This window comes from Fukomys damarensis, unplaced genomic scaffold, assembly GCF_012274545.1.
Source record: "Fukomys damarensis isolate Sample0158 unplaced genomic scaffold, DMR_v1.0_HiC HiC_scaffold_29, whole genome shotgun sequence".
Lineage (NCBI taxonomy): Eukaryota > Metazoa > Chordata > Mammalia > Rodentia > Bathyergidae > Fukomys > Fukomys damarensis.
Window position 1 is genome coordinate 15,403,142 of NW_022900941.1, and position 24,150 is coordinate 15,427,291.

Below are 24,150 nucleotides of genomic sequence, written 5' to 3' on the forward strand. Positions count from 1 at the left end.
GCCTATTGTACATCATCAAATATCTAGGCAAACTTATCAATACTTTTCCTTTTTTATTTAAATATTCTCAGTATTTACTGAGGATTGAACTCTGGGACTTCACACCAAGCTACACCCTCAAGTCTTTCATTTTTATTTTCTATTTTGACAAGATCTCCCCTAATTACTAAATTGCCTAGGCAAGGCTCAAACTTGCAAATTTTGATCCTCCTGCCTCAGCTTCTTAAGAGTGCTGGGATTATAGCCATGTGTCACCATGTCCTACCTAATACTTTATAACTTTTCAGTTTTAGGCTTTGTTTAAAAAAGTATCCAATATATTAAAATTGAAAAATAACAGTATTTTGTGTTTCTTTTCTTTTTTTTTTTTTTTTTTTTTTTTTTTTTTTTTTTTGTGTACCAGGAATCAAATTTGGGTCCTTGCGCTTGCGAGGCAGGCCACCGAACCGCTGAGCTAAATCCCCGGCCCTGTGTTTTTTGTTTGTTTGTTTGTTTGTTTTTATTTTTACAGTGTTTTTGTACTCTTAGAATATTAGTCCACACATAATTTAAACTTATTTATAGTGAGGCAGGACTCCACTTATTGATATTTTAAAATGAATTTTCATAAGTTCCCCAACCATTTATTCATAGTCAATAATTCACCACTGCCACATTTATTATAAAATAAATTCCAATACAAAAAATAGGCTGGAGTTTGGAATTCCCTCCCATCAGTCTGTCTCTTCTAGGTTTTAGCCCATACTGTTGTAACTGTTACAACTTTATAATATATTTTGAAGTACCACAGGGTGAGTTTTTCATCATATCCTCTGTGAAGTTCTTTATTTGGATAGCTTTCTTGGCTATTTAAGAATATTTTTAATCTTGCAGATATATTTTCTAATCAGCTTGACTAGTCCCATAAAACCCCAGTTGCATTTTTGTTAAAATATATTTGATTTTAGATTGGCTATGTGGAATTAACATTTTTATAACATTGATTTTTCTCATCTCATGGAGATATACATCCACTTACTAATTTCTTTTTTTCTTATTAAATATTTTTTGTTTCATTCACTTAGATCTTATACATTTCTCATTAGATTTTATTACTACATTTTTCACATTTCTTACTTACACTACAAATGAAACATTTTCTCAATTACATTTCTCAATTGGTTATTAGAGACACGTAATAAATTTATTGGGATTTGTATGTTTTTATAATAGCAACTCACCTTAGCAAATTTATTAGTTTTCACATTTTTAGAAATTCTCCACAATTTATTTCCTGCTGATGAAACTTATTTTCTAGTAATAAGCATTTACTTTGATATATTGATTTAAAGATAAAAGTTTCAGGGTTGAAATTTAACTCTAGATGTTAAACACTGCTCCCTTTTATATCATTTCATGTTACCTCTTAACACTCAGTGCTCATCCTCCAATTCGCATTCCTCATCTTTTTGCCTTAGCACAAATCAAACCATAAAAGAAAAAAACATTCTCCGGTTTCTTGTGAAATCAATCATTTTAGCCACTGACACCTAAAGGATTTAAGAGACTTGTTTAAGGTCACACCAAGTAGGCACCCAGAAAGTTGTAGAAATGGATTAGCTTCTGGAATACTCATTACAATTCCTAAGACAATGACTTAACTGTATCTCTTTTACATGTTGTATAAACTACTGCACATTGCTTTATCAATTTATTATTCTATGGAATGATTTGTGTAGTATTTTATAAATGTGTCAATCCATGCAAATACCCTTTGTTTTCAATTGCATACTTTTAAGATGTAGGAAATGATCACATTTATAATTTTACATAAGAATATAGAAAATACCTAATGGTAATTATGAAAATTGAGAATGAAAGACAATGAAAACTAAACCTTGGGCCAGGGATTTAGCTCAGTGGTGCCACCACCTGCCTAACATGCTCAAGGTCCTGAGTTTAATCCCTGGTTCTCCCTCCACCCACACACACAAAAGAAAACTAAACCTCCAAAGTGATTCAGCTTTGAAAAATTGTGGAAGTGGTAACAAAATATGGGGTAAAATGATGACAGAAAAATAAAATAATTAAACAGCTACTATTGATAGCTTAATATATTGTACTAAATATATATGCAACTTCACTTATTCACATTCAACCAAGAAGACAGTACTACTTTTCCCCTTTCCAGGAGGAGATAACTGATGTCTATACAGAATAAATTACTTTCACAAGGTCATGATATTCATACACAACAATTATTAAATGAACATTGAGTATTTTTTATCTCCAACCTCATGAACTATATTTTTTTATATGTGCTATTTTCCTTAAATTTCAACCAGGAAGATATACACATATCTTCCCATTGGCAACATTTCATAAGGACGCTCAGTCTAGTATGACATTTCGAAGTATTAACTGAGACACAAATGAATTTACTACATTTAATCATGTAATTTTCCTAAACATTTTCTATGAACATCTATATACATCTGTATACTCATAGTATACATCATCACAAATAAAAACTACAGAAAAAAATCCTTGTGAAAGAACTCTTGATGCCAGAAACTACATAACTTAATATTAAACATGTTGAGCACAGTAAGCCAAAAACAGAAAAGCATATAATATGATTCTAGTTACGTGAAATTCTTAAAAACTAATTCATAGTAAAAGAGAACAGTGGTTGTTTGGGGCTGGTGACTGATGGGTACTGACAGGAATCAGAGGAAAAAGAGAATCTTTTTGGATGGACGAAGGATGATGCAAATTTTCTCCAGAAATAGGTCATAAGTATATCTAAAATGGGTTCAGTGATTCCTTTTAACAAGGGAGAGAATTAGGGACTTGCTTTTGAGAAGTCAAGAATTAATGTTACATGGATATTTCATGTTTCAGTAGTCTGGTCAGAGAAGAACAGCAAAAAAATAAACAGTCTAGCAGCGTATATTCAATTATGATAATCTATCCAGATACATAAAGTACATACATATGTGAACATCTCAGAGATTCTGTCCTAATATGGAATTAATACAGTGAGTCATATTTTTCTTTCTAGCAGTGGACATAAGATTGTAATGAGAAGACAATTTTGTATCTGAGACATCAGAGTTTGCACATTCCCTTTTTCATTTCAGCTTTCCTCATTTTTATGGCAGAATCAGCTGCAACATTAATGGTAATGGCTTTTTGCACTCATCATTATGAGATCTTTACATTAATTCAAGGATCTCAATGTCCACCTTGAACAATGTCAGTGTAACAGTGAAACATGAGCAAGACTCATTGGAAAAGATCTGTATGTCTCTCATATAAAATACATAATATGTTTTACTTTGAAATTCTAATTATTTTTATAATACAAATATATACCTATTTTGTACAGTGATTCCTATGACATGGTACTTATCCCCTCCCATTTAATATTTTATCTATTTGTGAGAGCAAAGCAACCATAAGAAGAAAAAACTAAAAACAGTATTTTCTTTGAATTTACAAAGCATTCAGGGATGTAACATATTTGGTAAACATATAAAAGCAGGCCCAAAAGAAAGAATATAAAATAGAAAATGTTCAACTTAATTTGAACAGATAAAAAGCAAAAAAAAAAAAGTTGTGGCACAGATCATTATCATGGGTTAAAACTTAATTTAGGATTCATTTTTTTTAATTAAGGAAGTTAATACGCTGATTCCCAAGTTCCCTGTACATTTTGAAGTGAAAAAGCAAGGTTTTCCCTGTGCATTCGAAGAATACCAGCTGCCTTGCTCAGATGCTCAAAGGATTCTGTGATCCAGCCATAGCCCATCATAAAAGTTAACCACTAGTTTGACCCACAGTATTTCCAGTGTGCACATATTCTTGTTGAAACATTCATTCTGAGTCACAGAACTAAAGCCCCCAGGTTCTGCTTAAGGATAAATATCCCAATAGAATCCCCAGAAATACAAATTCCCAGGGCAGTCCTACAAGTCAATAGTGAAAAGGAATTGATTTAACACAGTGTAGTTTGGGCCTGCTACCTACGTCCCTCAGGTTACAGTTTCTCAAAAATATCCCTGCTGAGTAACTCAGTTTCTCGCCATGCCTACCTGTTCCCCTGCCATCCCACACAGGACACTGGTCTCCCAGGAAGAGAAAGGATAGCACTGCAGCATTTGTTTGCTTCAGCTGCAGTGAGAGTCATTATATGCACTTCATAAACTTTTCCATTGCTTTATTTTTTCAGATGGGAAATTAAAGTTCTAGGAATTTAAAGAACCTGCCCAATATCATTCATCCAAAGCATAGCAGAGAAAATATTTGAAGCCAACGTTCCTCAGATCTTTGTCATCTTCCTGCTACCCCGCACAGTGAGTTCTTTTCAAGTCCTACCTCTCTGGATTTCTCCAATGTGTCTTATCAGAGTTCATTGTGTTCAGCCACTCTGACTGCATATTTCCCAAAGTCACTCATTAGGCAGAAAGCACGTTTTTCCTGCTGAGTTTTCCTCTTTCTTAATGCAGGTAAATTTGAAATTTATTATCCCATGGCATACTAAGGATGTAATTCTGGGCATCAGGACCCTTGGATCCCAGTCATCGCTCTATTCTGAACACACTGCACAGCCTTGTACCACCAGGCAACAAATCAATCAGAGTATTCAATAGTGAGTGGTAAGAGGGGATGATTATCTCAAAGTTGGAGATACAATATTCTATGATTCTATTATTCCTTGGAATAGACATTTCAAGGGCAAGTGTGTTGATCATATTACTAGGTTATTAGATTTACATTCTTACTCAGGGAAACATCCATTATGCCCAATAGTGGTGGTGTCTACAACTCACATTATTAGGACACCAACCAAATGTATTTAACTTGATTTGGCCAAAATGTAACATATTGCCAAGTCCAAACAGACCCTTAAATGTCTTTTAATTGGTTGATTTGCTGAAAGCTATTGCAATATCCTTTCCTTATGCAGGCTGGGAAAAGCGATGAAGGTGATAATTGAAAGGCAGCGGGCACTTCAGGCAGGAGGCTTTGAGCCAGAAGAACCTGGCTAAGAGGCAGCAACAGTAGCCTCTAGGGGCTTTATCCTCCTAGCTGTAAAAAAAGCAACAAAACCCTGGGCCTATTTTAAGGATTCAGTAAGATAATTTCTGCTTGCTAACAAGGTATAGAGTGACCTCAAAGCTTTATTAATGTAACTGCTAAGTACCTATTTGTAAAACACTAGCTGACCCTTACCTTATCCAGTTTCAGAAAAAGTACCTTGCAGCCTCAATACAGCACATGCTAAGGTGACAAGCACATGGACTACTTTTCCAAGGATATCCTCTGCATGAGTTCACTTGCCCCTTCCATGTCACATCACAGTAAGCACTCTCCTGGTCCTTCTATAGTACTCCTTGTGAGGTTGGACAATGTAGACATTTATTAGCCACACCATGAGGCAGGAGATGGTGATAATGTATTTGTGTGCCCTTTTCCAGGTCACTAGTGAGTCAACAGTGCATCAAAGGTCTGTGACATACAGAAAAGCGTATGGCTTCACGCCAGTGAGCCTTCACAAAGGTGAGTGACCTTTCAGATGTTTGCAGAAAAATAGTCATTATTTTCGCTGTTGATTTGAGATACAAGACCAGCAATATTTGTTAGAATATGACCCAGATAAGAGATACAAACTGCTTTCAGGCAAAAGAGCAGCACAAACACAGCTGACTAAAGATGGACCTTATGAGCAAGAGTTGAATACATTCTCTACACCTCCCAGCCTCACAAAAGGGGTCGCTTCACTTGTTCAAAGATTTCCATCAAGGTTTTAGAAAACTTGACCTGGGCCTCTGTGTGTTTATGAATGTAGTGGCAGGTGGGAATGGGGAATGCCTTTGCCTCGGGAGTCAGTCTCAACTGTTCTGGTACAGTTGGGCACAAATTACAAACCAATGGCATCAGGCTATGAGAGCATTTTACCCTGGAAATATTTATCCTTGTTCTCTCACCACGAAGGGAGCTGCATGGACCTGTCTTCGCATAGCTCTATGTGAGTACAGCTGACACAATCAAGGGCTCATTTCACTGCATCAGGTCTGACCATTTCAAGCAGCGTGGGGCTTCAGCAATGTGCTGAAGTTCTCTCTCCAAAGGAGTCTTATACTCTCTGGGTGGGCTTTTCTAAAATATCTTAGATGCTTCCATTTGCCTCCTTGGTATCTACCCTCTGTGACCCAAGGGCCTTGGAAGACAATCATCTTCCCTTTAGCCTGGCAAGTTAAAGACTCATTTCAGAGTCTCTTGGAGATCTGCAGCCGATTGCAAATGACTGCCTGGTTCCAGAAAGTGGCTCTTAAATGTGTAGGGGCAGCTCTGAGACAAGTGCACCCCCTTGGTAAAAGAGGTGACAGGCCAAATCCAGAATTGCTTTTCACTCCTGGAAACACTAGTCTTTCATGTCAGAGTTTGGGTTACTTAATCTTCTCAGGACGGGAATAAGATTTCCATGAGGTGAAATCTACTGATAGCAATGGACATCCTGTAATTTCCAGTGCCAAGAAATTAATGCTGCAATCTGCATAATCAAATCCCCAGGTAAACATCACTGTTCCTTTCTTAGTACTTTCTGTCTCTTGCATTTTCAAATCCTCACATTTAACCAAAATTCATAAAAATATAATGCTTAAAAACAATTTCTCAGCCTGGGATTTAGCTCAGTGTTTCTGCCTCCTGCCTCGCAAGCACAAGGTCCTGAGTTTGATTCCCGGTACCAAAAAAACCCAATATCTACAAGGGGAAATTTAAAGAGTCTATGATAAACATTCACTGCATGAAATTTACTAACTCTGGGATAATCAGGTTTTCATATGTGTTTCAAATATGAAAAGAAATACTGCCTGAGTGGTACACACTACAAGGTGTATTTCTTGAACTTGCATTTGAACCAGATAATCTCTTGCAATATAATGTTGATTTATGTTCTGGGTTTGAAACATCTAGTGTTAAAAATTCCTTTAGGGCCGGGGATTTAATCCAGTGGTTCCACCACTTGCCTCGCAAGCACAAGGACTCGAGTTTGATCACCGGTAACAAAAACAAACAAACAAACAAACAAAATCCTTTAAAAATTCCTTAGACACAGAGAGCTTGCCATTTTTGGCCATCTTCTTACTTCACCTTAATACTTCCTCAGATAAAGAGCAAGAAATAATTATCCTTGAAGGTCACAGCGACAAGAGATTTCAACAAGGATGATGTTTCTCATGGGGTTTTGTTTTTCTACAGAGCTCAGTGAGCTAACTGGATATTGCTGGAAGAGTTTGGGAAGGCCAATCAATAAGGAAGCAGGATAAAAATCACTTTATAGGCAAGACCAGGAATTAATGTGAATACACTCCAGTATTAAGATTAGTCCTGGATTTAGTCCACAAATCTCCCTTTAGAAACTTGTTATCCTGATAAATTCCTATTCTTCCTTCTAAGTCCAGTTTAGCTGCCACCGCCACAGAGGCTTGTCTTTTCAGCGTTCATCCCACTTTCCTCTGATGATGAATGTTTTCGTTGCACTTACTACTCTGCTACACAATTGTATGTTCATATTGTTTGTCTCCTTATTAAATAATGACCTCTTCAGGTCTGAGACAGTGTCTTAATCACCTGTGTCCTCGGGAGCTCTCCGACTGCCAAGCACATAGCACATGCTCGTGAATTTTTGTTATGATAACGAAGTAATATATGTTGGCTGTACTATGAATGTGATTGCGAATCCTAGTGCCAGATGTTCTGAGCAAGCTTTAAATGAAAAACTATCACTGGAGCAGAGAAAGACAAGCAGACTTCAGGCCAATTTGGGCCCACAGATGTTTTATTGGTTTTCCTTAAAGTTATGAAACAGTTGAATCAGGTGTCAGCCAAAGTTTTAAATTTGAGAAGGTGCATGAAAAACTCTCCATTTATAACCTCGTAAGTTGCTAAAGCTACAGAAGTACCTAACCAGCAATCCTATGTGGTCACAATGGGCTGGAGCTGGCAGCAAAGGACAGGGCATTTTTTGTGTACTACTTCACCTGCCTCAGCTCCTAAATGAATTCATTGCATCTTAGAGGGTATCAGCTTCCACTGTTTATTTGGAGCCAGCTATGTGCTCCTGAAAGTGATCAATATATTTTAGGAGGATACAGAGAACAGAAAGTCAGGTGCCTTCCATGAAGTAACATAAAACTTAGGAGGAAGGTGGTTGGGATGGGAAAGATAAAAATCTCATACCCATGAAACAGTAATAGAAACATCATCCCTCAGCCAAAGAAAAATCATTACCTAAAGCTATTATTGAGAACCAATAATTCCTAGACAGAATCCATGTCCAAGGTCTCACGGGCAACAAGAATAGCTAAGAAAAAGGCAAAAACTAAAACAAAACCAGAATAAATAGCAGCAACAACAGCAAACTAAACAAAAACCCCAGAACTCATTTAACAGGAGAAATAATTTCTCTTAAACATTTTAACATCAGTCAACACCATATTTGAAAGTCTACCCTTTTATCTTAGAGACACTGCCTCATCCTCGTCTTCTTTCTTCTCTCTGTCGTCACTTCATGTGTGAAGCCTTCTCCCCCTTTCTTCTCTGATACAATTTTTTTCCAGTACATTCACTTAATCATTAATTTACCCAATGTTTATTATGGCTCACTTCTGTTCACGTTATATATTGGGAAGCTTCAGAGGTCAATAGGGTATGGTTCCTATTCCTCCCTTCCTTTTTGGCATTGTTTCCCTGTTCTGCTTTCTGGCTCTTCCCTGCCATGGCCTTCTACCATGATGTTCCTACTTTGCAGCCTGTGGACCATGGACTGAATCCCCTGAAAACAGGAGCTAAATCTAGCTTCTCCTCCTTTACATTGTGGGTGTTGGGAATCAAGTTCCAGCAATAGGGAAGCTGACTGATACAACACACAAAATGGACAGCTGATAGAAAATCTACGTCATACTTTCTGGAATGAAAAGTATTTCTGCTTTGCTATAGGAAAGCATTTGTGTTGGGAAACAAAGAAAAGTGAAGCTATAGAGAGGGAACCAAGTCTACAGAGGGCCTTGGATATAGCGCGCAAAGTAAAAATGTACTTCTTGTCATAACTCTGAAGATTCTTTTTCATCGTCTATGCTGTTCTTATTTTATCCCAAACCAATATATATGTGACATCTCATCATGGAAAGCCTTGCCCTTCAGGAATCACATGGTCTTTCAAAATGCTGCTTAGTTCTCAGAGGGGCCATTTTCTATACCTCTGACAAATTAATATAATTTCTAGTGCTTAGTGGTGTGACAGAGTCCCTACTGAACTTTCTCCATATGTTTTCAGGTCTGACCGATTCCCACAATGAAGCCACCAATGTGCTCAGATGATGCAGGATGGCAGATTCACTGCTGGGAGATATTTTACCATCTGGGTCCTAGTGTTATTCGGCATCCCTGCAGCATCTCCATGCTGCTCCTCCCAATGCCCTGAGGGTCTTTCTAAATTAGATATCAGCTTTGCAGGGCAGGGCTGTTGGCACCTCCATAGCTGGCACAGGAATAACCAAGGGCGGAGCTGATCAATTTCAGAACTTAGAAAACAGATTTATGTCCCAGCAGTATGGGAAGCCAGTCAGATGCTCTAAACTTGTGTGGATTTTCTCACCTCTTTTTCTGACTCCTTCCTAGTTTGTGGCTCAAGGGAGGCCCTGGTGGATGAGAATAAGTTTCCGTTGTATAAACGCAAGAACCACTGAGCCACCTTAGCATACCCTTGACTCCCCTACCCTTTTCTTACTGTTTCACGGTTACTACAATGCTCTCTTAACTGCTTCTTTATATCTTTCATCAACCACATACCTGTATATTGGAAAACACTCAAAGGGTAATTATATATACCCTTTAAAAAGCAATGTATATACACTGAAAAGTGTGTAAGATGGCTAACGTTTTTCAATTTTTCTGAATGACCTAACATCCTGGAAAAGGTGTCTTTGCTTAGCTGTCCACTTACGCGATCAGAAAAAGGCTAAAATTTATTTGCACAAAATTAAATTCCAGAAAAAAACATATAATGAAGTTTTAAGCCATCAACAAGTACACTGAAGATGTATTATGAAAAGTTACAGTATCTGTAGAAGGGGGAAAGCAACATTTCGCGTAGGTCTTCTCCTCAAAGAGGTTACTACTGAGTTGAAATGAAAAGTTAACAAGTCACTTGGGTTGCACTGGATGACTTTCACTATGAGAGGGCAGGATTCCCAAATCCCACACAGGAATACGGACTATACACTTGTGTGGTACTGATTCACGTCTGACATGAACACCAGCAAGAGGGAAGCTTAGTGAGGACCTACATGACCTTGGAAGGCCCCAAGAAGTGACAGCACTAGGCTGGATTTCAGAGAGTGAATGTGTTAATTGTCACGAGGTGAGGCTGAGGTATCCTGCCAAATCAGAATTACAGATACATTTATACTCTGAAAATAAAGATTTAGAAAGAGAAAGAGAAAAATATGGAGGAGCACGTAGAATTCAGAAATTTGCAGGCACTTATGCCTCCCATTTTCATTTGATATAATAATATAAAACAAATCACTCACATAAAACACCAAGCCGGTACTGTGAAATGTGACAGCATATATTTGCATCTTGATTCTAAGCTGTCAGACACCCTACTGTTTATGGGAATAATCTAAACTATAACATTCTTTTCTTTCCATCTTGGACCATGGATATGGGCAGTAGAACCCTTTGAAATATCCCATCAGAAAAAAACAAAACTGTTATAGATGGAATATATGAGAATAATATTCTATCAGAATAACAGCGGGGCCGGGGATTTGGCTCAGTGGTTCTGCTGCCCACCTTGCGAGTGCAAGGGCCCAAGTTTGATGCCTGGCAACAACAACAACAACAAAAAGAATAAAAGCATAGGTGTCCAAAACAAGACAAAGGCAGAAAACATAGGAGAGGGTAAAAATCTTAGATGTCACACACCACAGACCTTTTGGAATGCTGACTGTAATTGCATTGCAGAAGCTTCGGCTCTGAGTTGATCACAGTTCATCAAAATGCCAGTCATGAGCCAAACAATGGTCAACTCACCAATCGTGTTCTTTGCATAAGGAGTACTGAATGGTAGCGGGAGAGTGGGGTGGGAACAGATGCACTGCTACTAGATCTTCAGATTTAATTCTTACTCTGTGCCAATACTGGCTATATGACTCAGCCTCTCACTAAAATGATCCTATCTCGTAGGATTTTAACAGGTTGAATTGGAGAATGCAGTCAATGTTGTAGAGTAGCATCCATTTCATGGGAAGCACTATGTGCTTGTCCGGTAATATTTCTAGTAGGTTCAAGGCTGCTTCCTTCCCTAGAGATCTTATTACTATAGTCCTGCATTGAAATTGTTAAAGGAGCAGTTTGTATGCAGAATTCCTCTACATTTAATACAATCCAGTCTACTACACACTTCTTACTGTTAGACACCTATATTCAATTTGATCACATTGTTTCTTAGCTACTTTCATTTATACAAGCTTTGGAAACATAGTTCATTGATTTATATAGTATGTATAAAATGGCAGTATTAATTTTTATAATTACAGAATTACCATTTTAAGCATTCCTTACATAAACAGACTGAGTTACAAAAATAATTCATTCTTGCTTAGCATTCAACCCAACTGGTAAGAGAAATAAGTACACTTAGTAGAGAAGTCTTTTCTGGTTGTCAACATTTATGAAGTTGAAGTTGCATAGTACAATTTACAAGAGGAAATGGTAAACATTGGTTATTCTGGCTAAGTAGGTTTGGATAAGATCGATTAAAGATCCAGTCCCTGTAGGAATACTACTTTAGGATTTCATTTGCTATACTGGCATCTAGATTCTTGGGAATTCAGCTCAAATTGTCGGTTTTAGAGAAAAGTCTTTGATCTGATTTATTATCACCCATTCTCTTAGAGATAACATTTTGGAAACTCGAATCTATCAAAAGGTTTATTGCCAATCTCAAGATTCTAATTTTCAGGTTAAGCCTCCTTCCCCTCCCTCATCAAGGACCTGGTTCTCTTTGTTGTCACTACTTTTGTTTTTGTTTTTGACATGTGATCTCTTTATCAAGCCTAGGTTGGACTCAAACTTCTGGGCACAGAGATTTCCTTGCCTTAGCCTCCCAAGAGACTACAGATGTGCGCCAATGTGCCAGGCCACTTGGCTCTCTTTATAAATTACTATGCTCTTAGCAGCTAGTCCTTAGAGCCATCCCCTTTCATCTCTCCTATTCAAAGGGCTTGCTAAATGATTTCTATCTAATCTCTTCCTTCCTATTTTAGGATAAAAAGTTAACTGAAATTTATAATTTATTTTCTTCTATGCCATTTACAATTTATCTACCAAAATCACAATAAATTAAAAAATCATTCTACATTTCTCTTCAGGTGGCTACTTCAGATTGTAAAGAATCATTGGATAGGACTCAGAAGACAACAACTAATCCAATTTTCTGAAACGTAAAGAAAACCACCTAGAAATCTGCAGTGCTGAGTAAGAAGTATAGGGGCAGCAGCCATAGGGCCCATAATATTTGGGCCAAGGGAAGAATGGTGAATTGATTACAGCCCACCTCCAGCCATGGGTGGAAAGAGCCTTCACAGTTGCCTAGTGCTCAGGAGTCCATGTGAAATAGGAAAACTTCAAAAGAGGCAGGGGCACAAAGCTCTTATGTTTATACAAAATAGCAAAAGTAATGCTCCAACTTCTAGAATAAATTAATCTTTTTCTCCTTATTTCATTTCATAAATAACTACAGAGTATGCATAGCTGTGAAGCAAGCTCAGAATCATTTTCCTTTAGGTCAATGGTATGTCTTTCTTTCTCAATTAAAACCAAAGAACCACCAGATTTTATGAGTGGCATAATTAACAAACAAAGTAAAGGACTGGGGATTTAGCATAGTTGTACTGCTGCCTGTCTTACAAGAGCAAGGTCCTGAGTTTGATCCCCAGTACCAATGAAACAAAACAAATAAGTGAAAACCCAGCAAGTTCCTGTGTCTGTGAGGTGAGCTCTTAGATGTGAGAGAGCAGGCACCACACTCTATTCATTCTTTTTCACAAAGTTATTAATAGCCTCTCTTTGATAAATATTATTTAAATTAGGAATGGCTCCTAATTCTATAAAAATTATTTGGAGATGAGTACAAAGTTTGTTGACTAAAAACACACAATGAGTAAACACTGAGTCCCACTGCTAGAATATCCCCAGTTTTTTAACCTGGACTGAAGGCATGTGTGACAGCCAGTGAAAAGGCTTAAATATCTGCAGCACATGTGTTTACTATGCAAATAAACTATCATGATGCATAAACAGGGAATGCAGCTCCTCAAACATTGTTCTAGAGAAGCCTCAAGTTAAAAGAGGAAAAACAGAAAAACTCATGAACATGTAACAGCTGTTAAAAGTAATTTTAATATTGGATCTTGATTATGAGATTGCACAAGAAACAGGACTTTTTATAAACTCAGATTCCCCTCTGACAAACATTTATTGTGTTTTGGACCAGGAAACAAAATAGAGATAAATGACTTCCCTCTTTCCCCTACCACAAGTTTTGAGTTATAAATTATGAATTATACTCCAACAGATAAATCAGAGAGGAAATTAATTTAAGAGATGAGATCTATTTTGTAATTCAGAAAGCTGTTTTATTTTAATTTGGGGGGCAAATTACATCTCGATGCTCAGCTTTACCAAACATCTTTCTTTGTCTGAAACGAATTACAATTTTCCATTATATCTCTGAGGAGTCCTAAGATGTTTATGCTAAAATTCAGAAGGTAAATTAGCAACACAGTTTCAGCCATTTGGAAAATACTGTCTAGTAGAGCTTTCTATGATGATACAAGTGTTCTACTTTTGTACTGCCCAGTATAGTAGCTGCTGGCCACATGAGGCTTCTGGATACTTGCAGTGTTGCTAGTTGGATTTAAGAGATTCGTTTTAACTTAATATAAAATTTTAAAGTAAAAACGAATCGCCCCATATAGCTCATGGTTCTAGTGCTGGACAGTGTAGTCTAGAAGATCAGAGGTTGGAGGACCTTCCCCTCAGCCAATTAGAGCAAGCAGCTGTATAGGTTACCCTTTGTAAACTGATACTGCCCCCTAAAATCTCAATGCACCCTTTGACAGCTTAGCTCTGCAAAGCTCTAAACAAAACTCTCAGGAACTTGTCTGAGCAAATATGCACATTAACGGGATCAAAAAGACAAGGAACATCAAAAGTCAACCCTGCATCTCCCTCTACCAATTCATGGGTCTCCCTGCTGTGACACCACCCCAGTGCTTTGTCAGGGATAGCTTCAAAACCATGCTTTCCATGTCATGGAGTCAAGTGAAAAGAAGGAGTAGAGCAAGAGCATTCTAGACAGAGGATGTGCAAAAATACTAACATAAAATCCTGCAACTGTGCATAGGAAGAGATATGACGTAAAAAGAAATCAGAGGTATATTTTGGATTATAGAGAATCTGGAGTAAAAAAATATGCTTTGGCATTACGTAGAACTCTTCCTTCTTCACCACGGAATGCATAGTTACTAATACTGGTCCCCAAAGCAATCAGTTACTTCCTAACTCCACTCCACACTTCCACTTATTTTACTGAAGAATACCCTGTCCTTTGTACCTGTGTATTCTTTGTTAGCATCGCTTTATCTGTATGCAACTTAAAAAAAGTGAAGAATTTAGGAAACATTCAATTTTAATGACATCTCCTGAGACAAAAAAAGAATTCAGATTTTTTATACCATATGCTTTGTCCCTAGAGATGTTGGCAATTTTTGAACTTAAGTTACTTCCTGTTAATAGCATTTTATCAGCAAAGATTGTTTTCCCCATAAACACATACCTGGAGGAGCAGATCAGAAGATGGTCTGACTCGTTGTTGGAATAGGATGCTTAGTGTTCGGTTCTGCTGTTCCAAATCAAACACTCTGGTTTTCAACTTTACACATTCCTCCCTTAGATCCTACAACAAACACATTGAAAGGAAAAAATTCTACCACTGAAAAACATCTTTGCATATTATAACCACATTATATATATATATTTCAGATACATTAGTAAAACATAGCATTTTTTATTTTTCAAAGCCCCCAGAAATAAATCACAAACAACATTTTCTTCCACAGACCATTGTCTGATAGAATTATTATGTGCAGGGAAGACCAATTTTAAAAAAAGCACGTTGAATTCAGAAATGCATTAATGTAGCATGCTATTTTTGAAGACGGTAAATCTCAGCGATATAAAGTCAATTTAAGTTTCTACCTATACATTTTGCTTTTTCACTGTCTTCATAACAGCAATCATAAAGTACAAACCACAAGAACAACAATATTTTTGCAGTGAATAGAGATTTGATGAACTAAAGAAACAATAACTTTTGATGGGGGTCTTTGGATTTCATTTGCGGAAATGAGCTGAGATTCTCAGCACTCTGGCTATTAGAGTCAGTGATGCATTTAGTAAGAAAGGGGTCAACGAAGTGAAGGTTTTTAAGAGGCCACTTGTCACTCACCTATCCTCTGAGCCAGTGGATTTCTGTATCTTCACGGGGGTTTTGGTTTTTGTGCCAGGGAAGAAGTATAGATAGCCCACCTCAGCAACATTTTAAAGCAGGGTTTTTGTTTGCCTTGCCTTACTGAGGCTGATGCATGAGGCCTGGGGCTGCTGTGTTGAGTAATTCCACTACAAGATAAACTATTCTCCAGAGCTGACACATGAGCGGGAGGATTTCCTGCAAGTTCAAGTTACTGCCTTTCTACCTCAACTGTGATAAAGATATGTGTGGTATTTAAATGTCTTCACCCTCTTTGATTCAGTAGAATATGCCTCAACTAAAAGTTCTTCAGAAGCTGACCCTTTTCTACATTTCAAAATTTTGTCATTCACTATTTCCCAGTGTTCTAAGAATGTATTCTGCTTGCACAGTACAGAAAACTAAGCTCGGTTTGATGTTCTTGAAAGCTCTGCATTTCTGCTGGCCTCTTGCCTTTTCCACCATTACCTTCCCTTCTTACCCACAGCCTTCTTAAAGACCATGTTTGGTCACATGACTGAAGTCCAACCCAAACTTTATTACCACTCTGCCACCTTCCCTGGTATCCCCCAAAGTCTACTCGTTTCTCAAACTTCACTAAGTACTCAATGCCTCCTTTACAATGTTTAGCTTACCCTCCTTGGTACAGATTTCATTATTTGTCCCCTAGATTTTTCTTTTTTACTACATGCCACATACCTCCACAGAGAGGCACAAGAAGATTTCAATATAAACAACCACAGAAGCATACCGCTCTTACATTCTTTACATTCCAACAACCTGATGATGAAGACAAATTGTATTTTGTAGTGATTGGTGCGATGCAAAGTTCCAGTTTCTCAACACTTTTATTTTATGGATCTCTGTATTTTGACATGGGGCAGCTGTACGCATCAGTTAAGGCTTGTAAATAAGGGATAGCACCAGCAAGAGCTCTGATGCCCAGCACCTAAATAGTAGTGCCACAGGTAAGTGGGTTTGTGCCATAACCTTGTGTCAAGCTCCTGTGAAACCAAGGAGGTCTAGCTGCCAGGTTATGTGTGAGCCTGTACTACAGTATTATTTCTATGGAGAGGAAGCAAAGAGACAGGCCACCGTGTGGCTAACTGCATAGTCTGTATGTTTCTCACCTGTTTTAGTTAAATGGGAGATGCTCACATGCAAGATGTTTGCAAATGATTTGTGGCCTGCAGTGTAGGGCAGAGCAAAGAAACAGCATGTTTGGGATGGTGCTCCTGGGAATAAGACCCAGAGAGGTGGAAGCAGGAGTGTACATCTGAACTTACTTATTTAGCAGAGGCCATCCTGGGGCCTACTTCTTACACAAATTAAAAGCCTAAATTTGCTTTCTCTAGAATTCAATCTCTGCCTTCCTCTCACTTATGCTAATTTTTGCTCTTAGCATGTGAAAACACTCTGTGTTCCCAAACACTAATTGTTTTCACTACTACTAATTAAGTAATTAATAAAACTTGACTGTAGGGTAGATAAATATTAATACTATCTATTGGTTGAGAAAACACAGTCATTCTCATTTTCAGGTAGAGACACAGAAATGAAAACATACAGGGGTGGATTTGTAAGGAAAAGGGGGACCTGAAAGTAATAGCACTCACAACAGCAGCAAAATCAAAGGAAATTTCAAAGGGTTAAAATAAGAAAACAGAAAGAAGAAACTCCATGATCAGCATTGTTACTTACGGCATAGTAAAAGCTCATGAGTTGGAACACAACATAGCAATTCTGGGAGCTCTCAGCTCATCTAGCCTCAGCCAGCTGGTCTGATTACTGGTAGTCAGACAAGAATTGCTTGTATTGTTTCTGATAGTGTCCTGTGTTCACTCAAGCAGCGCATGGTCATTGTGCCTGATATTTTCTATTCCATATGTGCCCGTGTGTCCACATATGAACACAACCGGAGTGTGCACAGAGAGAAAAACAACTCAGACTGCTACTAGAACAGCCGGAAAGAAGTGGAGGCTGGCTGTCTTCACTTCCCTGTGCTCACAACAGGAGCCCACCAACATAAAGGAACAGAGGAAACACACAGACTGGATACCAGAGCAACCCTTCTGACTCTCAGTTACAGGGCCAAGACCTAGAAGAGCCTGCCCAGTAAAGCTGTAGAAATGAAATATATTTCTCATTTATATGCCACAGTCTGAGATCATGGCTCCAGGCAGAAGCTGGATCATCTGTTCTCTCTCAGAACCATTTTTTGGATGACTCCCTAACTATGTCTCAGGCCTTGAGAGATGGCCCTAACTGAAAATACAAGGTTGTGCCTTTGGATATAAAAAGGGGGATACCATGTTTAACTTTTCCACGGGGAAATAATGTTAAAGATTTGACCGCATTTGAGAAAGTACAACTGCCTTTGGGTTTAGGAAAACAGCCTGATCCATTATCCTTGCACTGAATGTGTCACTGTGAACTGGAGACGAAAACCTAGGTGTTGGTTTCGAGACTGAGCAAGGTGACACACTGGCCTATAGGGTGACTATCTGCCTTAATGATCTCAAACCCTAATTTCCTTGGAGGAGCCACACATTGGAATCCAGGTAAACTGCTCCTGGGCTGAAGAGGATTCTGGACACACTGCTATATAATTCCTGTGGGAGTACAGTTATTCCATGATTGTAGAAAGCAAAACCATTACCAGGTATGGGCTGAAATCAACTTAAGAAAATGCTGATAGCTTCAAAAAAGGATATATGTTAACATTATTACTGGAATCCTGTTGAAAACTATTTAAATCTGACTTTATCATCTGAAAATATTATAACAGCATAGTTAATTCAGAGGCAGTGTCTATCGTAGGTATATTGCAGACTATAGGTAGAGGGTCTGCATTCTGATCCACCTTACCCACATAACCTTGAAGAAGTAAATTTTTCTAAATAGGTCTCAATTTCCTCATTGGTAAACTGAGGTAAGGCATAGAATTGTTTTTTATGTTTCTAAAGCCATCAAATATTTCACCTGCTTCATAGGTAGCACGTCAGGCATCATCTTGTTAGTTCCCCGAAACCTAACAGCTGCCACATTCACCAGCCTCTTGTCACATCTCCAAGTAGGGGCTTAAACTGCTATCTACAAAGGAGACTAAAACTTCTTTACAAAGTAACATTTCTGAGAAATGCTGGTCACTTCTTATTCTAACCAAAGGCCTCAAAGTCACTCATTTATTACTGTATCAGGACACTGCTAAGGAAGTAATGAGTCCTACGCCAGACAGGACACTGCAAGTCTTCATCCCAAAGGTCTTTAGATGTTCAACTATTTTTAATCTGAGAGGTGGTGGAACAGTTTCTAAGAATTAGCAAATTGAACCCTTACCAAAGCTAGCTGACAATTTCAGAATTACATATTGAAAGGTCCCTATCTGGCCATGGTGAAATTCTAGAGTCCCAAATAAGGTCAGTGTTGAGAAACTTTGACTCCACAGTTACAGTTTTATTCCAAACATTTCAGAGCCTGGATGTTCTTGCTGGAGAGGGCCAGCAATGTTTCTGAAAGTTTGCAGAAGTCCACTGACTCTTTTGTTCTTTGTTTTATTACCTGCAAGCATAACTAATCATTTGGTTTCAATCTCTGTGCTGGTTTCCATTGAATCCCTCTCTGCTCCTTAGACCTACAGCAGGGAAAACCTGTGAGCCACCGAATGGTACTGTGAAGGAAAAATAGTGAAGGGGGGTAACACTGTGTATGGGTTCCATCACTTCCTAGAAATGGGAAAATTTTTTTAAAAAATCTTCTTATTCCTACCTTACAGGGTTAAAACAGGAATAGAATGACTTGGTGCATTTTAAGCACTGAATGTGGGGTGTGACTGCTTATTAATGCCCAACAGATGTAAACAGAGCTCTTTCAGGAACCAGACTCCACACAGACCATGGCTACAGCAGTGGACACAGATGGTCCAACTGCCTCTCCTACAAGGGAAATACGGAGGAGTATGGAATTCTGTCAAGGTACAAAACTGTTTTGTTTTCTCTGAATGATTGTACTGCCGGATTCTTTCCCACGTCAGCTCAGTTCCATCTTGGTGAAGAACAAAAAGCTATATAAATGTCTCGTTACTGTACTAACATGCAGATAAGGCTGAGTTCGTTGATTTGGAGGAAAATTAACTGTAGGAAAAATGCTTTTCTTCCAAGTTTGGTGTTTATGGCCAAAACACTGAAGATGCTAGGGAAGGGACGTTTTTAGATCTATTATGATTTAATGATAATAAAATGTATTTCACACAAAAACAGGACTTTAGCCTGAATTATTGACTTCACTTGCATCTATAGACATGAGCCTGTGATTTGGAGATTTAAATGAAAGTGAGCTGGATTTCACATTGTCAGTTTAGCATTACTGATTTAAAGGAGTAGAGTTAGATCTTTTAATTGATTACAGAGGTTTTGATGATAAACTGCATTACCTGAGCAGGATTGTATACACACACATACACACACACAAACACAACAGGAAATGATAAAGTTGTTTTTCCTCAGTCATTATTGGAAGACTCTGACTTACTGGTCTGGGCCACTTGGTAATATACCAGATAAATGCTTTTTTGGTTGCCCACTGAAGAGCTGAAGGCAAGGAATATTGCCTTTGTGTCAGAAGAAATGATACATTTGAAAACTGAAGGGTTTGGCTATAATTTCACTTCATGAAGTCTTGTGTATGTATGACTTGGATAAATCATTCAAAATTTTGGGTTTTACTCTATGCTAACTGCATCCCTCTTTAGAAATAGTTTTCTCATGTGCAATTGGGTACCTTTTATTTTCTATATTGTGCTCTTAATTGAAAAGAAGTTTTTGTCTTCTTGAAGCAATTTTACATCCCTAAAAACACCAAGAGGCACATGCTTCTCAGAACATGGTTCTTTTGGAATCTCTGAAAGCAACCAGCCTCTCTCCCCAGCTTCTCGCATCCCTGAGGTACAGTCTCACAGCAGCAGGTCTTTCTCTCTTACTGCTTAGTGTACCAAAGTAGATGTACCTGTGTACTAGCTATTACTTGGAGTAAGGTGCCTTTTCTGTGGCTGGCCTGAAGAGCCCTGTTTTCCTTTTTATTGCACCAGACGATTTCTCTGTCTTTTTCCTGAGGCACAATTAAAGACACAGACGCGACAATTATTTCATTAGTTGCACATACAGCTGTTATCAGCTCTCTTCCTTAGTTTTACAATAAGTAAAGTTTCCAACAGGAAGAAAATAATTGAAAAATTAAAGCCTTTGAAAGAGAAAGGGTATTCAAATATATTATGGCACAATTTGTGAATTATCCTGTAATATTTTATTTTCACATCTTTTATAGTAATATGACAAATACTTTTCAGATGGGCATATATTCAGCATAAAGACTTCTTTATCAGCTTCCACAGGAGTGGCTGTACAACTGAGCACTCTTGGAGGCCATGTCAGTAAGGACGTATTAAAAGGTCTAAGAGCCCTCCTTAAAAGAAAACTAGACTATGCTCTTATTTTCCTTGTATTCTTTACCTTTGTTTGGTTGTTGTTGTTACTGTTGTTTTGTTTTGTTTTCTTCTGACTGTTAGAATATGGGTTTGATGACTAGAGGAAGAGCAGCTCATTTGGACTATTAGAAGGCCCTAGAGAAGCCAGAGACCCTATGGACTAATAGCTACCAAATCCACCTTGTACTGACTACCTGTAAGTTTATATCTGAGAAAACTATAACATCTATTACATCTTAGATTATTTAAACCATCACTCTTTTGCCTCTCTGTTACAATGGAACCGTAAGTCTAACTCTACATAAGTGTACCTCAATCTCTTTATTTATGCATTGTTAGTATAAAACCTGAAGCAGTTAAAATTATTTGTAGAAAGAGACATGACATTTTGACAGAACAGGAAAGAAGTCTAGCAAAAATGTTACTACAATATCTGTACAGCATGTATTCAAATAATATTTAAGTATTTCCATGAGAAGCAGTCAAGCACTGATAAAATCTTTTCAAAAAAAATTTCAGGATGGCCAAGATTTGCTCATTAGTTAGATGAACATGCTATGTGATCTGAGTTTTCTTTTTGGTAAGGAAAGCTCCATTTCACAGAAAGAGAAATTCGGAGAAACAAAATCAGAGGGGCCTAGAGTTCAGCTTCTGAGAGGTATTACTGCAAAAGACAGGGCATATCTAATAAGTTCATCAAACCAGCCAAATATAGTCAAACAATGACATGAGTTTTCCCACTCTGGCCAATAAACGTGGACTTACATTGTCTGCAGGGACAGTAGATAGCAAAAAGGGAGGTATAGACATTTCATGCACAGCCTCCACCATTTATTTTATATTTACCACAAACTGACTCCTAATAGAAATGCTCTATGTGCCTCCTCTCATAGAACCACAACAATCTGGGGTGGGGGACTTGTTATTTCTACTTTATAGAAAAAAAAAATCAAGACTCAGAGAAATGAAATCCCTTCTTTAACCTACAAGACCTCTTGCTGAATTTTAGGCTCCTTTTAAAACTGTTCTCAAGAGGACATTCATTTCATAGAAATCATAAGAACCCACCACCATTTTAAAGTTTGTATTCACTCAGTGAAAATAATGGGTCTCTTATTCATTTGGGGGACATGGACAGCTTTCATTTTTAAAAGACTTTTAAATATTTTCTCCAGTCTGATTTTTACAATTCTATTGGATATTATTGTTGCTACTTCATAGGCCACATAAAATACACGTGGTTTTAGCCTAAGTGAATAAATAGAAAAGAATTGCATCTATCAATCACAATTTTGTAGTTTGACAATGTGAATTGTAGCCTATTCACATAAGTACTTAGGAAAGAATAAAGGTAAAAAGTGACCTACCTTTTGAGTGAGCAGAGCTTGAACAACTTGGTTGGCTACCTTTAAAAAACAAGGAAAGAAAGTTACCATTTATAATAATAAGACTTTATACACATAAACTCTAATTTACCAATAAGTTTCACAGAGCTTACCGTGGCTAATTAGCTCATTTTCCTCTTTCCTCTACTTCAAGAAAATCTTACTCTTTTCATAATAAGCCTACCCTTGTAGGTAATACTTTGCTATTTCCAAAGGTGTCCTTGTTGCTAATTAAGATGGTTCATCTGGAAAGATCATTCATACCTTGACTTTCACATTTCCATATTTCGAAAAATAATATCCTTTCATATGTAAAGTACCCCAAAAAGGCTAAAAAATGATACAGCGCAAAACACACTCCTAATTATCTGTACATAGCTTCTATATTTTGCTGATTTACAATATGATACAGCGCAAAACACACTCCTAATTATCTGTACATAGCTTCTATATTTTGCTGATTTACAATGTCCTTTGCCTCTCCTTCCTATTTCTTTCCTAGCTCTTTCACTGCTTAAAATTACTTGCAATAAAGCTAAATGGTCAAGACAGAGGAAGATAGTCTCCTGTTTTCATTGCTTCTCTCTTCTGTTTTCACTTATGCCATCCTTTTGTGGCTGGCAACTGTGTACTCCAACATCGATTTTCCCCTTCTTCCTCAGTAACAAACCCAATTTTTTTGCTGGTTGCATCCAACTATATTTCACTGTCTCCTATGTAGCTACTTGTCCCCATGTAACAAAGTGCTAATGAGATACAACTGGACTATTTTCTTGGCCTTAGAAGATGTCTCTACAAAGAAGGAGGCTTGGCTGCCACCTTCTTCCTTTTCTCATATGGGGCATGAAAGTGAGGGCTGAAACTTCAGTAGCTGCTTTGACAATGGAAGTCAAATACTGCAGATGTTGGGGCAGAAGAATAGGACAAGCCTGACCTTGATGATATCATTGGTTGTATTGTTTTTTTCTGAACTTCCATGTCTATTATTTAGAGTTCCTTCCAATATACAACCAAACGTAACTCTTTCTAATGTATTAACAGAACTCTAATCTTCTTTAGGCACTAGGCAATTTAGGACGCAGGGAAAGCTGGGCTCTTCCTCAGCCCAACAATGTGAAACTTGATTAATCTATACTAATCTTGCCAGTATATTGCTTTTCAGGGACTAGTTTAGGAGAGGGCACATGATGCTCTTCAAATTAAAGGCTACCAATATCAATGTGATAGTTCAAAGACCTGGCATTCTCTCTACATAACCATTCATTATTTCTATATATATATATTTACATATATAATTTTATATATAGTAATACTTTGGTTCATAAACACTTGCTTGTCTTTGTTTTTTGTTTTGGTACTAAGGATCGAATTCAGGACTTTGTGCTTGCGAGGCAGGCAGTGGCACCACTGAGCTAAATCCCCAGCCCTTTGCTTGCTTTCAAACAATTTAGTTTGCAAAACTTTCCTTCCATTTATGAACTCCACATCAGATGAGGACCATGACCTTGGCCATCTTTTCTGCACACACACAAATTCAGCCATCTTCTCTAGCACTGTGGGATGAATTAAACTTGTGAACCACATATATAAATAGATGACACAGATACAGATATAGATATATATAGAGAGAGAAACTCAAACTTCATGATAACCTTGAAGCTGTGTACCTACATGGTTACTGCTCACATCAACCA

General features: G+C 37.7%; 1 protein-coding gene and 1 long non-coding RNA gene across 11 annotated transcripts in view; one reads left to right on the forward strand and one right to left on the reverse strand.

Moving 5' to 3' along the window:
• LOC104849674 overlaps window positions 1-12,738 on the forward strand; it is a 33,397-nt gene extending 20,659 nt beyond the window's left edge. The window contains exons 2-5 of the long non-coding RNA XR_776824.1: window positions 4,214-4,337; window positions 5,227-5,345; window positions 5,463-5,544; window positions 12,429-12,738. This is a non-coding gene — a long non-coding RNA (uncharacterized LOC104849674). The remainder of the gene's footprint in view (window positions 1-4,213; window positions 4,338-5,226; window positions 5,346-5,462; window positions 5,545-12,428) is intronic.
• The window catches only part of Nckap5 (NCK associated protein 5), an 855,349-nt gene that overhangs the window by 167,509 nt on the left and 663,690 nt on the right, over window positions 1-24,150 (reverse strand). For all 10 annotated transcript variants that reach the window (XM_010606203.2, XM_010606202.2, XM_033757250.1 and 7 more), the window contains 2 exons: window positions 22,439-22,477; window positions 14,897-15,016 (listed from right to left, as the gene is read on the reverse strand). In XM_010606203.2, coding sequence (XP_010604505.1) covers window positions 14,897-15,016; window positions 22,439-22,477 — 159 coding nt within the window. The remainder of the gene's footprint in view (window positions 1-14,896; window positions 15,017-22,438; window positions 22,478-24,150) is intronic.